The sequence below is a fragment of the Neolamprologus brichardi genome, chromosome 1, assembly GCF_056152115.1.
Source record: "Neolamprologus brichardi isolate AB-2024 chromosome 1, ASM5615211v1, whole genome shotgun sequence".
NCBI lineage: Eukaryota > Metazoa > Chordata > Actinopteri > Cichliformes > Cichlidae > Neolamprologus > Neolamprologus brichardi.
Genome location: NC_142104.1, coordinates 4,217,566 through 4,232,278, shown reverse-complemented (window position 1 = coordinate 4,232,278; position 14,713 = coordinate 4,217,566). Strand labels below are relative to the sequence as shown.

The 14,713-nt window shown below is 42.1% G+C and overlaps 1 protein-coding gene across 2 annotated transcripts in view; it reads left to right on the top strand.

Moving 5' to 3' along the window:
- The first annotated feature begins 771 nt into the window (after positions 1-771).
- The window catches only part of si:ch211-186j3.6 (neural-cadherin), a 359,727-nt gene continuing 345,785 nt past the window's right edge, over positions 772-14,713 (top strand). For both annotated transcript variants that reach the window (XM_087841852.1, XM_087841818.1), the window contains exon 1: positions 772-1,998. In XM_087841852.1, the coding sequence (XP_087697978.1) occupies positions 861-1,998 (1,138 nt within the window). In that variant the 5' untranslated portion in view covers positions 772-860. The remainder of the gene's footprint in view (positions 1,999-14,713) is intronic.

Below are 14,713 nucleotides of genomic sequence, written 5' to 3'. Positions count from 1 at the left end.
AAACAAAAACACAGTGTGAGATTAACACGCTCAAACGGGCCACTTTACTGTGACACAAAGACAGCTCTTGAGTCTTTCTGAGTCCTTTCCAGAAGCTGTAAGCTTTTCTTTTCTGTTTGCCCCTCTGGAGACGTTTTAAAATGATCGATTTTTACATTATTTTAATCCAGTGGACTGACGTGTTATTGGAAAGAGGAGTGATGGATATGGATGTGCAAGACTGGGCATTGATCACTGGGAGAAGGGAGGTCGGGTCGTTTCCCCGAGGATCCCCCTGACACGCACATATTTGCTGGCTGGTGGAGAGTGTTTATGCGCGTGAGCGCGAGCACGCATTAATTCGATGCGGTGCAGCTTTACCGAGAAGTTCATTTCCTATAAGAAATCTGTTGCCGCCGCATATCATTGTAACAAATGAATTTACCTGGTAGCTTTGGCACTGCATGCGTAAAACAGCCGGTTCTGTGTTATATCCTCCTGGTGACCAAACTCTCATCTGCAGATCTGATGCAAAGGAAATTGATTTTCCTCCCTCTAATAAGTGAGCTCCACTTGGAAAGCAGGTCTCTGTGCGGCTGTGTGCAGTTTGCAGCAAGTGGAGGATTAGGTGTGATGCTCATACGAGATCGCTGAGGATCAGCGCACGCAAGACGAAGTGAGAAAGCGTGCAGAGGTAAGCGCGTACTCGAGCTGTAAGCGTTTTTTTCCCTGGAACGCGCACAGACAGACAGCGCTGCTGGTGAGACGGCAGACCGAGGAGGGCAGGAGAGAAGAAGGACGCACAGCGCAGACGCGTAGAGACAAAGTTCTCCCACATCGAGTTCAAATATGGTGCCAACAAATATGTGCGCTACAATTTCATGAAAGTTGAAGAGACGCACACATGGATTTATGTGAGGCGCGTTAGTGTCGTGGAGCCAAAGAGATATCCAGTCATGATTTGGGTCGTGGTTTTACCATTTTTTATTTCGTGCGCATTCGGGAACAGGACCGTGGAGCAGGTGCCGTTTTTTCACGGCCATGTATTTGAGAACTCGTCCCCGGGCTGCCGGGTCAACGGACTGAGCGTCCCGTTAAAGCGACTCAACTCGCAAAGGCTGTGCGGTGCCGGGGAACCCAGCTTGGCGGCAGCGCATCTCAAACTCCTGGGAGAGGGCAGCGAGAATTTCCGTGTCTTTGCGCACCACAAACGGGGACATATTCTACTGAAGACTTCCAGGGTTCTGGACAGAGAGGAGCGTGCCGAATATGCGCTAGGTCTCGGTTTGTGTTGTGGTCAATGCGCGGGACTCTCCCGGGAAGAGGAAGACATGTCTCCACTAGTGGCTGAGGTGGCGTCCATCAAGGTGGACGTTTTGGACACTAACGACCACCAGCCCACTTTCCCCGGAGACGATGTGAAACTGAGCCTCGATGATGCCACTGCGCTCCGCATGGCGATCTACACGGTCACCGCGCGGGACGATGACAGCGGCAAGAACGCCGAGCTCATCTACTTTGCTCTGCCCAGAAACGGGAGTTTCTACGTGGTGCCCAAAACTGGCGACATCCTCCTTGTCGACTCCATCCTCGGCCTGGATGAACCTATTAAATTTGAAGTGTTTGCCCGGGACCGGGGGTGGCCACCTCGCACAAGCCAGGGCATAACAGTGGAAATAAATCCACGGCAGTGGCCCGTGGCGCCCTCACTAAATCCCCAACCGGGAAAAGGGAAACCGAAATCGCAAGAGAAAGTACCAGCGAGAAAGTCCAGGTCAGTACTGGAATCAGATAGCCCAGTTTTAATCAACGTGTCCGAGGATGCAGGGATCGGTTCAGTGGTGATGAACCTGAACCCGGTGAGGTTTCAATCGGCCACGTTTGAGCTGGTTGAGCCCGACGTGGAGAGCTCACCGGTCAGCGTAAGTCGGGACACCGGGGACATAATCATAACCCGGAAACTGGACCGAGAGACTGAGCCTCTAGTGGAGATCACCGTCAGAGTGCAGGATAAAAGAGGTGAGCAAAAGGCGATGTGCACGTGTGTGAGTGAGCAGCCCGGTCTGTGGATGTGTGGCAGCGAGAGGAGGAGAGAGAGAGAGTGAGGCTGCAATTGGACAGGACGGTTTGTGTGCGTTCCTTTTGCTACAAGCAGTGCCAAAATCCTAATTTGGACTGACTCTTACTCTTCTATCTTGTGTTTCTTTTCACAATGTAACTTAGTGTGATTTGTCACTTCGTATTGCATGCGTAAATACGCACGAAGATAGTGTGCATTTGCCCAGAGCTTGCATTCAAGGAAGGAAAAGTAAACTGCGATGGAAACTGCTCGATTTAAGATGATTTTCGTTATTTGATTTTAGATATTTGGAAAATTACTCTACTGTAGAGTAGTCTATCCGCTCGGACAGATTTTTTGTTCCTTTGTTGTAGCAAATACTTAACCTTGCAACCTCAGTGTTCAGAAACAGTGAAAGGATGTGAGGCCACCTGGAAATGCTAAGGTCGAATGGTGAAATGAGAAAAGTTCTAGCTTGCTCTGGGGAGTCTGGCTGTAAGCAATGTCAAAGTGTCATGTGTTTACAATCGAGGTTAAAGTGGGTGACATTCATCAGTGCTGATGATGATTCACGTGCTAAGATAAATCAAGGGCTCCATGAATGTGTCGCGTGCCAGCAGCGACATATGCTGGGATGTCAGGGGAGAAGCAAGTCGCGTAACGGCCATCGTACCAACAGGTTAATTATCACCTGCGGCCAGAAAAGAGCAGATAGACTGAAAGTTAACAAGCAGCCAGATTCACATTAATAAATTCATATGCAAAAGGATGAAACACAGAACTGAATATTACGCTCAGTGCTGTGGACCAGACTTCAGAGTGGAAAATATTATCATATATTATATTAAAAAGTCTGATATTGAGTTTGCACATCTATCTGTGTGTATTTATCTTTCTGTCTGCCTTCATACATTTACTGGACACACATTTGTTCCATTAAGACCAGTTAACAGCATTTGACTGGAGAAGAGACCCAATCAATGTGACCTGTTGGTGTTGGTAATGTGAGCTATCCCGATGCAGAAAATAAGCTGAGCCTGCTCCTAGCACACAGCGCTAATTTACGCTGCCAGTAACGATCCACAATGCTGGCATATGCTATCAGTACAATTTCCTTTTGAAAACATCAAAACACAAACTCTGGTATCTGTCAATCTAGTATTTTAGTGCTAATTTACAGCTATATATGTATATATGTGCGTGTGTGTGTGTGTGTGTGTGTGTATCACGCATGCATAATGCTGTCATGTGTGCATTACAAACAATCATCTTCATGTTTTAATTGCATTGTCTAATGAATGCATATCCATACACATGAGTTGTGTGTATACCTCAGCCTTTCTCTGCAGGCATGAAGCGCAGCTGCTACTTGGAAAAATAGTCACAAATTCATTGTTAAAACACAGAACAAGCTTCTTTTCATCCAGATTAAGTCAACCAAATGTTGATTAAAAACAAAAGATTAAAATAACAAGCAGGATTTAATCCAACACTCCACAATATTGACAATACTTACCTAATACTAATACTACAGGTCTTCTTCATGCTGCCAAACCACCTCTGAGCCTGTGACAGTAACATGGGTTTGCTGGAGGTGTCCTGTGGTGTCTGGCACTGGAAATTTGGCATCTGATCCTTTGGGTTCCATCAGTTGAAGGGTGAGGTACTGATTGAGTTAGTTCCAGTGAATCTCACCCTTCCTCGATCTGACTGAGGAAACACTTTGAGATATTGTTGGCTTCCTTTAGCTGGTCTTGAGCAGTTTTTTTTAGTTACATGGGCCAAGTTCTCCTGTGGGGGAGGCTTTTGCTGTTGGTCAGTGCCACTGGTGAGGCATGAGGAGAGGGTTTGGGCAAGAGGTAGCAATATTTATGTCCATGGAACCAAAACCTTCACTGTACAATATTTTATCAGTGCTAGTCCCTCCAGCTGGTGTATGTTCATGCATACACAGGGAGCATTTAGAAATTGCAGAAGCAATACACTACAAACTTCACAGAGTTGTGTTATCAAATGTCTTCATGCAACAATAGCTACACCTCAATAACTAATAATTAAAGAGTTTAACAGTACAGTGGCAGGAAATTTAGCTTAACCACCAGGGGTCTCCACTGGTCCTTGACATGAATTAAATCCCAAGACTTTACAAAAACAAAACTATTTAAGGCATTTAAAAATGATTTCACCAATAAATTTCCCCTCAAATAAAGCAAAAAACTATTTTCCCAAAAAAGTGATAAATGCTAATCAGCATGAGACAACTGATATGGGAAAATATGACAAGTGAGTCTTTAAGAGTAAAAGTTCAAGTTGAATATTTTCGGAGCATCTCTAACATTTTGAGCAATCCTCGCACATTTGGTATTCAGTTCAACAAAAAAGTAAATGTAATGCCATGTAGTAAAACTTAGGTTTCAGATAGATAGATAGGAGTCTTGACATTAAGCTTTAGTGCATTGTATACAACTTTTTAAATTAAAGAAATAATCCCTTTAACTGTCTGATGAAATTAGTCAGTAGCTGATGTTTCCTCCCCTACAAGCTGTCAAAAGTTAAACTAGTTCCATCTTTCCTGATAGGCAAGTAGAAGACGTTATTATTATTATTTTCACAAATTAGCAGGCATCAAACAGACACATATAGGACACGCTTTGCAAAAAACCCCTCAAACAACTCTTGTCAAGAATGAATTGGTGGAGGGAGAATGTTTTATTTTTCATTTTTATTTAAAAGATGTAAAACTATGTATGAGAGGTGGAGACAGAAGCGTCCCCTGTATTTTTATGAAATCAAAAGTTTATTGCATGGAAACACTTGTGTTGAGATGAAGTCGTCTTCTGTGAAGCAGTCAGAAAAAGTGCAAAATGGCTTAGTGTATTTGAAAGCTAAAGGACGTCTAATGTTGATTTTATGTGACCAGATCCTCTGTTCGTTTGGGTAATTGATTCCTGGACGTCCGTTGGGTGCAACTATATTTGAATTTGATTTTGTCTAACAGATTGTAAGTTAACGCAATTTTTAGTGAGAGGATAAGCACAGATGTTGCCTAAATGGATGGGGCTTAAAAAAGGCTAAAAGCTTTTATAAGTTTGACTGAAGAGGAAGAATGGAGGGGCCTTGAAATACATAACCATGTTTACTGCTACGCGCTACACGGCAAGTTATCATCTCTGGGTTTAGCAGTTGGGGACGAGGCTGGATCACCTCAGAGTCTCAAGCGTGAGGAACGCATCATCAGTTCGGTTGTTGGTGGCTCGGCTGAAGTCTTTTAATCCGTTTGGAGTGGAGAGTCCTGCTGGAGCCACGACCTCCCTCCATCTGCTCGCATTATCCCTGTAATCCCATCTCATTCTCTCTGTCTGTCTCTCTGTCGCGCACTTCTCTCTCCTCTCTGTGTCTCTTTGCTCTCTTACTTTCTCGTTCTTATTTTCACTCTCACTCCAGGGATTTAGGTTTGAGTGGAGGCTCCGTTTAAGACTGCGAGGGAGAAAGCTTCTAACATGATTCTTCGAGGGACAGACGTGTTTTTTGGGGGGAGGGGGAAACCGAAAGCCTCGTGTCAGGATCTGAGATAGCGTTTGAGGTCCGCTTCACAAGTGCTGCTGAGCTTCCACGGTGTTAAGTGTGTGTCTGCTTGTGTTACTCGTGTTGTGTGTGTGTAAGCAAACAAATCAGTCCACACAATCACATTGTGAGATTTGTTTTTCTTTTGTGGTGGATGATCATGGAGCTGGCATGCTTAAGATTAGCGTAAATCTCCATGGAATGAATAAAAATCAGTGGCACGTCCTCCTATGTGTCAAAAGCTGTACAAAGGTTTTTTCCTTCAATTGTTTTTACTGGTTTCCTTTCCATGCACAGCTGCTCTTCATTTCAAACAAGATAATACCACTCCCCGCTTTTATTTTCCCAACATAAACCGCGTGTGGGCTCGAGTTTGATATCCCTAGCCCCTCATTTTCACAAGTCGTTTAATACTGTGCCAACCCCTATAAGAGCACCAAGTGAGTAGCCCATTAATTTTCCCCAAAGGTTCTTTCTTCGTCTCTAAAACAGCCAGTATGAGACTGTTCTTTGACTGCAGTGACTCCTGTTGGCACAATGATTAATGAAATGATTAATTTGATTAATTAGTCAAATGATTAATTTGGTTAGTCATGCAGAAGTTCTTTTTCTGTCTTTATAGTGTCTCCTTCCACCACATTTTTCGTCTGATTCTCTTCTCCTGCCTGAACTAAACGCCAACATCCTTCATAATTTACTTAACTAATGCATCATCAGATTTACATTTATTCGTTTTTGTTCAATGTATTTATTTTTGACTTTTTAGTTTTTAGTGTATTCAGATCTGAAAAAATATTCAGATCTGAAAACTGCTGTCCATCTAATCTGACTGAGCTGGAGCTGTTTTGCAAAGAAGAATGGGCAAAGATTTCAGTCTGTAGATGTGCAAAGCTGGTAGAGACATGCCCTAAAAGACTGGCAGCTGGAATTGCAGCAAAAGGTGGTTCTACAAAGTATCGACTCAGGGGGCTGAATAATTACGCACACCCCACTTTGCAGTTATTTATTTGTAAAAAATGTTTGAAATCATGAATGATTTTCGTTCCACTTCTCACGTGTACACCACTTTGTGTTGGTCTTTCATGTGGAATTCCAATAAAATTGATTCATGTTTGTGGCTGTAATGTAACAAAATGTAGAAAAGTTCAAGGGGGCCGAATACTTTTGCAAGCCACTGTACATCCACCTAAATAAGCAAAAAGGAAAAATGATCATAAGTCCACATATTTCTTTGTTTTTTTTAATAAGGTATCAAAAATGTATGTTTCAGGCCTGATTTTAAAACTAATATTTAACAACACTATGGTAAATGGTAAATGGCCTGTATTTGTATAGCGCTTTTACTAGTCCTACCTAGGGACCCCAAAGCACTTTACACACCCAGTCATCCACCCATTCACACACACATTCACACACTGGTGGAGGCAAGCTACAGTTGTAGCCACAGCTGCCCTGGGGCAGACTGACAGAAAACTATGCAGTTTTTTGTACTTGATTGTTGATTTAGCCACCTCTAATGTTGGTGCTATTTATTTGGCCTTTTTCAGTCTAACGCTGGTCCACGTCACTTCCAGTAAGTCCTTCATATCGAAGGTTCAAATGAACAATAACCAAATGCAAGCTCAATCTTGGAATAATCTCCAGATCTTTTTCTTTTACATTCATCAGTTTCACTTGAACTTGAACTTAAATAGTTAAACAAACATAATTGTTTTCATATGATACAATAAACTTTTTCATTAGGCAATTTGCACTATTAAATTACCCATCTAATCTGTGTCAAAGGTTTATCACCATCTTGAACATTTTCAATTTTCTGTAAGTTTTTGATAGAAAGATTACAGAGAGGGAAAATAAATACCAGGAAACAAAACACTTCAAACCAACGGTATTCATGCGCCTTTCATTTCTATGTAGCGAGAACTCGCGCCATTTTGACTTCATAATGTTTTCTAGGGAATTTTGATTCAGTGTGCGTCTGCTTTTGTGTGTTCATCTGTGCGTGCAGACTGTGCGTGCATGCATGGGATTTTAGTTAATGAAGAGAAACAGCTGGCTCTAATCAAGAGAACTCCAGATTTCTGCTGCTCTCCACTAAGCCAAAGACACACAGATAAACATAAATGCAGATATATGAGCAAAAAGTGTGTCAACACAAAGGCTAAAATAAACTGCATTTTTAGGCTGTTTGGTCATGAAAGTACATGCAGAACGCATCTCAAAAACAAACACACGCACGCACACACACACTGTACATTCCTCACAATATCCAACATTGTGATTATTGTGCATTCTGGGTTGCCAGAATAACATTCCAGACAGATGGCAATAAGGGAAGCCTGTTAGCTGCATATGTTACTCATCTTTTGTTTATTGAGATGAAACAGTCTGCATCCATTTGTTCCTTCGAAGAGCATAAATAGCACACACTTGGTCTTCTGTGCACACGTGTGCGTGGACCATAAGTATGCATGAATGGTTAGCTGACTTAGCCCTCACAAACCCGATGTGACGACACAGGTTTTTTGCCTTATTTAATTGCATTTTGTTTTCTTACATACATATAAAAACACATAGATGCACAGTCAGCCCAAAAAGCTCAACTTATCATCCAGAGAGACTGTGGTTTCATCAAGGAGTTACACCATTGCTAAACAGCATCACAGAAGAGACTTTGACAAACTTTGGCTGCTTGGCTTCTTTACCCAGTTACTCTCTTCAGCACTGAGGAAGTCCTGTTTTTGTGCCTATAATGTTCATTAAGAAACATCAAGTTGTAAAAGTTTACAACATGCTATCAGAGCAAAGCATCCAAAGCCTGAATTGTTCTTATTTGCTGCATCACAGGGTCTTGTTTTCTGTGACTGCGATGTCTGGTGCAAAGAAAAACACATAAATTGAGTCAACTTGAGTTTCCTCATCTCACATTTTGATTTTGCAGGTCTGTTACTGTCACCGAGGTTTGGCAGCTGCAGTTGCTAGTAATCTCAGTTCTCAACTTCAGATGCTGTCAAACCTGCTATACAAGCAATAATTTTTTCACACGTGCAGTTCCAAGGTTAAATAGTTCATATGTATTGTATCACTATTCACAGGTTGTTAAAATAATAATACAGTGATGTGAATTTAACACCAAAATAATACATACTTGCTGTAAAAATTCAACAAAGTTGAAACAAACTGTACAAAACATTTTAGATTATTTAACATATCCATAGTTGTGGATTGGCTTCATCGGGCGATGGCCTCCAGCTCGCACTGGAGCGGTTCGCAGCCGAGTGTGAATCAGCGGGAATGAGGATCAGCACCTCCAAATCTGAGGCCATGGTTCTCAGCCGGAAAAGGGTGAAGTGCCCACTCCGGGTCGGGGATGAGTTCCTGCCCCAAGTGGAGGAGTTCAAGTATCTCGGGGTCTTGTTCGCGAGTGATGGGAGAAGGGAGCCGGAGATCGACAGACGGATTGGGGCTGCGGCTGCAGTAATGCAGACGCTGCACCGGTCCGTCGTGGTGAAGAAGGAGCTGAGTGTAAAAGCGAAGCTCTCAATTTACCGGTCGATCTACGTCCCTACCCTCACCTATGGCCACGAGCTGTGGGTAGTGACCGAAAGAACGAGATCACGGATACAAGCGGGAGAAATGAGCTTCCTCCGAAGGGTGGCTGGCCTCTCCCTTAGAGAACGGGTGAGAAGTTCAGCCATCCGGGAGGGGCTCAGAGTAGAGCCGCTGCTGCTCCACATCGAAAGGAGCCAGCTGAGGTGGTTTGGGCATCTGACAAGGATGCCTCCTGGGCGCCTCCTGGGTGAGGTGTTCCAGGCATGTCCCACCGGGAGGAGGCCCCGGGGCAGACCCAGGACACGCTGGAGAGATTATATCTCTCGGCTGGCCTGGGAACGCCTTGGTGTTCCCCCGGATAAGCTGGAGGAGGTGGCTGGGGAGAGGGAGGTCTGGGTCTCTTTGCTTAGGCTGCTGCCCCCGCGACCCGGCCTCGGATAAAGCGGATGAAGATGGATGGATGGATAGTTGTGGAAACTGTAGCAGGGTAAAAGTCAAAACTGAAGACACTAAGCTAAGTTTATTTGAGTTGAAAATATAAGACAAACTGTAATAAAATAATAGGAAAATAATTTTCTGGTAAAGGTTTACATGGTCAGTCTGCTTCATCCACGTTAAAGATGTTATGTTTGGTAATGAGACCAAAGCTCTCGGTAAACTTAGTTACCAGTGCTGTGCATGAATGTGCTCATGTTTTCAGTAAACACTGAACTGAAAAGAATGTGTTTGCAAGTAAAGAATGTGGTGTTGACATTGAACTACTCATAGTTAAGCCTAATCAACAATACAGCTTATAAAAATTTAATGGAATTCTAGAATGGAAGTGTCTATGTGTTCCAATAAAAAACAAATACATCTGACAGTGTTATGCAAATTGTCCCCTAAAAACAAGTCATCAGGTGTTTATGTCTGTGAAGGTTCTCAGTCATCCAGGTCGTCATACTCAAAGGAGTTTGCAAAGAAAAGCGTCTGGACTTCTTTAAGTTACTTGAAGACGTTTCATCTTTCATCCGAGAAGCTTCTGCAGTTCTAAGGTCAAATGGTGGGGAGTCCCAGATTTAAACCTAGTGGGAGTTTCCCCCCACAGAGGGACAAAAGGACCCCCTGATGATCCTCTAATCGCCTGAGCCAAGGTGTGAAACTGGGTGTGGGTCCCAATCAGCCAGAGTTTCGAGACTATAATCCAGTTTTGAGTTCCCTCCCCAGACGCCTTAACGCCCACTCACATCCTGCGCCATCTGACCTCAGGAATTCGCATGATAAGGTGGGGCCAGGTTTCACAATGAACTCACCCAAAACTCTGGCTGATTGGGACCCACACCCAGTTTCACACCTTGGCTCAGGTGATTAGAGGATCTTCAGGGGGTCCTTTTGTCCCTCTGTGGGGGGAAACTCCCACTAGGTTTATATCTGGGACTCTCCACCATTTGACCTTAGAACTGAAGAAGCTTCTCAGATGAGAGGTGAAACGTCTTCAAGCAACTTAAAGAAGTCCAGACGCTTTTCTTTGCAAGCTCCTTTGACATCAGGTGTTTATGTTAACAAGGAATCATTTTCAAAGGGCAAGAACGTGACCCAACGACCATAATGTTCCAGTTGTAACCCGATCTGTTTAAGGTTGTCCTACTTTATGTGGTAAAAGATAGACTACTTGTATAGGTTTAGCTTGGCTTTTAAAAGTAATCTCTGTGAAGTCATTATAATGTGGAGTAATTCATTTACACTGGGAAGCAGCAGAGTTTGGGGGCTGTATGGACAGGGCAACATTGACCATATGAATGTGACGCCTTTTATTTTTGAAATTGTGAACTAAAAAAGTGAACTAGTTAATTTTAATATGTGTGAACTGAACTGCGAAGTAGCTCCTGTGAAGCTTGAACTCGCACAGCACTGCTTATTACACAGACTTGACATCTTTTGTGGTATTGTTTCTCATTACATCTCAAGTCTTGTTATACTGTAATTTACTGTCCTCGCTCCCTCTGTCAGGCTTTACAGAAGATAAACATGACAGATGTGATTTTCTTTTAAATAGACTTTTCACTCCTTCCACCATCTGTCATTGCCAGAATCTCTGAAAGCTTTAGCATCATTTGTTCAGTAAGAGCAGCAGCTTCTTCCTGTTTTGTGACACAGACCAGCTCGAGTCGCTTCCAAATCAGACTGCACCGCAGACACTAAAAGAGGATGCCAAGATTCTCTGAGCTTAGCTGGTTTCTTAAAGGAAGCTGTGGTAAAGTTAATGTGGTAAAGATAATCTGTCAAACTCGTGTAATGTCAACCACAAAAAGGACTTCAGTTTCAATACAAATGCATTTACCTTTCAGGTATGTTCAAATTCTGACAGTCAGCTGTCAACAACAATGACCTCGAGACACTTTATATTGTAAGACCCTACAATGTTAAAAAGAAATGATTTTATATGTGAGGAGAAGATGCTGCATTCAATTCTGACTTTAAGAAGTAACAAAGAATAGAAGCTAATATGGGAGGAATATCGTTTCTGTCTCTAGTCCTAGTTAGTAAACTCGTAGCAGCATGCAAATGTATAAATGCTGTCCTATTTCTTTAATGTGCGTGTGCAAGGACATGTCCTGATCAAAAAGGACTCTATTATTTCCCACAATGTTACTGGAGGCCAAGGTAATGCAATCTAAAGTAAGTATCTGGTTGTACATCTTGATGCATTCTCAATCATCCAGGGAAATAAATCTCCAAAAGTTGATTCTGTTCATCTGGACGTAGCATTTTGTGGGAGAAACGTTTCATCACTCATCCAAGTGACTTCTTCAGTCTACTGAAGAAGTCACTTGAAGAAGTCACTTGGATGAGTGATGAAACTGAAGAGAAACGTTTCGTCACTCATCCAAGTGACTTCGTCGGTCACTTGAAGAAGTCACTTGAAGAAGTCTCTTCAGTAGACTGAAGAGAAACATTTCGTCACTCATCCAAGTGACTTCTTCAGTCACTTGAAGAAGTCACTTGAAGAAGTCTCTTCAGTAGACTGAAGAGAAACGTTTCGTCACTCATCCAAGTGACTTCTTCAAGTGACTGAAGAAGTCACTTGAAGAAGTCACTTGGATGAGTGATGAAACTGAAGAGAAACGTTTCATCACTCATCCAAGTGACTTCTTCAGTCACTTGAAGAAGTCACTTGAAAAAGTCTCTTCAGTAGACTGAAGAGAAACGTTTCATCACTCATCCAAGTGACTTCTTCAAGTGACTGAAGAAGTCACTTGAAGAAGTCACATGGATGAGTGACGAAACGTTTCTCCCAGAAAACGCTACGTCCAGATGAACAGAATCAACTTTTGGATATCTGGTTGTACACCATATTTCTTTCAGATTTTTAGGGCCGAATACAGTAACCTCAGTTTTGTCTGAATCTACAAGGAGTCTTTGTGTCTATAAGCCATGTAATTAGTTTAACTAGTTTATTTGTATCATCTGGCTTTATGGATAAATAAAGCTAGATATCATCTGCATAGAAATGAAAACATATGCAGTGTGTCTAATAATATTACTTAATGGAAGTATGTATAATGTAAAAAAGAACACTGGTTCCTCACAGGGTTAATTTTAATATTGTGTGTGCAGAAGGCTTCCTGTTTACATGCACACACTGGAATCTATCGAGTAGAGATGATCAAACGACTGCAGCACAATGGCTCGTTCTCATCTCTGTGGTAAAATATTGTGGTCAGTGGTATGAAATGCTGCACTGAGATCTATCATGGCAAGCAAAGGGATGAGTTCACTGTCACAGGCCAAGTAAATAAATTGTAACCTTTGCTAGTGCTGTGTTTGCACTATGATGTACTCTAAATCATCACTGTAACTCTTCAAATGAACTATTCCTCTGCAAACGATGAGTTAACTGTTTGACAGCTACTTTTTCAAGGATTTGTGAAGTAAAAGGAAGGTTCGAAATTGGTCGGTAATTAGTTAAAAACTGTCGGATCTTTTAAGTAATGGTTTAATTACTGCCACACTAAAAAGCCTGCGCTGCATAGTCTGTTAATAAAGATAGATTAGTCACATTTAAAATTTAAGCATTAATGAATGTGAAACTCTTGTAGTCGAAACCATCAAGGCACATGATGGTTTAGAGGAAGACGTTATAGATGTTAACTCACAAAGATCGATAGAAGAGGAAATGCATTAAAGTTACTGTACTTAAGATCTATGTGGGAGGGCTGAGAATATGTTTTTCTCTAAAGGTTAAAATATTATATGTGAAGACATTAATAAAGTCATTTCTAGTTAAAGTTTGAGGAATAGAATTGATTCTTTGTCAGCCCAGCTGCAGTGCTGAAAGGAAACTTTGGACTGTTCCTGTTTCCTCGATCATTGCCAAATAGTCAGATGTCCTAGCTTTATAGAGGTTTTTTCATAGACTTTTAGATTAACGCCATTGTCCACAATAACATGCTGCAGTTTAAAGTCATGTGAAGATGAACTAACATTCAGAAAGCACAATTCCCTCTGAAGGCCTGCGGTTGCTTAATAGTAAAATAAATCTCTGAAAGAAGTTTGTACTCAAACTCAGCCCTGACTTGCAATCCAATGTCAAATAACTCATTCAACGTATCTATTTTCATTTATTGATTTCACACTTTATGGTCAGAACATGCACATTTCGAGTTCTGTTCATTGTACAATGAATAGCTTAGCCAATACTCTCGTTTATCACTCAGTGCACCAAGCTCTTATTGCATCAAGAGAAGGTTACTGTGCGGCCGTTTGTCACTGCAGTCTGATTGTTTGAGGATCAGGTAGTCAAGATGCACTGGGCTCTAGTGGAAACCAATATAAAGACAACAGGTGAATTGGTTATCTGGTCGCTCTGCTACAGAGTTGTGTAATAATGATCAAGGACAAGGCCTTGTAAAGAAATACAATGTTATTTCCATAACCGAAGCCCTGGAGACTGCAGCATAAAAGCTTACAGCTGGCAGCTAGAGCGAGGTGATGTACCTGAGAGGCAGAAGCCTAAGGGATAAATGGCCTGTTCGAAGAGTGCAGGTCTGGCTTTAAAAATTCAAAAGGATATATTAGCTGAGAGCTGGGTGGTTCAAGTCGAGTAAGAGATGCAGCAGATGATAGCTTTAACACAGCGACAGAGGGAGTTGATCGTGTTGTAAAAACTCTTTTTTAATTCTAATAAATCTAGAAAGCTTGTGATGATTATCTAAAATATGCATGTATAATGCCTGTTGTGACCTCTTTGGACCACTGCGGTTTCATGGGCACCTGTCGCAGCTAATGAATGAATAGTTTGACATTTTAGGAAATTAGCCTATTTGCTTTCTTGCTGAGTTAATGAGAGGATCTTTATCACTCTCATGTCAGCCTAATAAAGACAGAGCTATGCATCCAGTAGACAACTTGCTCGGCTAAACAGTGGAAGAGTGTGGGAACAGCTTACATGGGTCTATGTGTATATAACAAAATCACCTGTTCCTGTTCCTACAGTGTAATAACTTCAGTGTAGGTCTCCTCTTAAAGCTCTTTAAGAGGTGACTTCTTTTTTAAACTGTAAATGAGATAATTCGATTT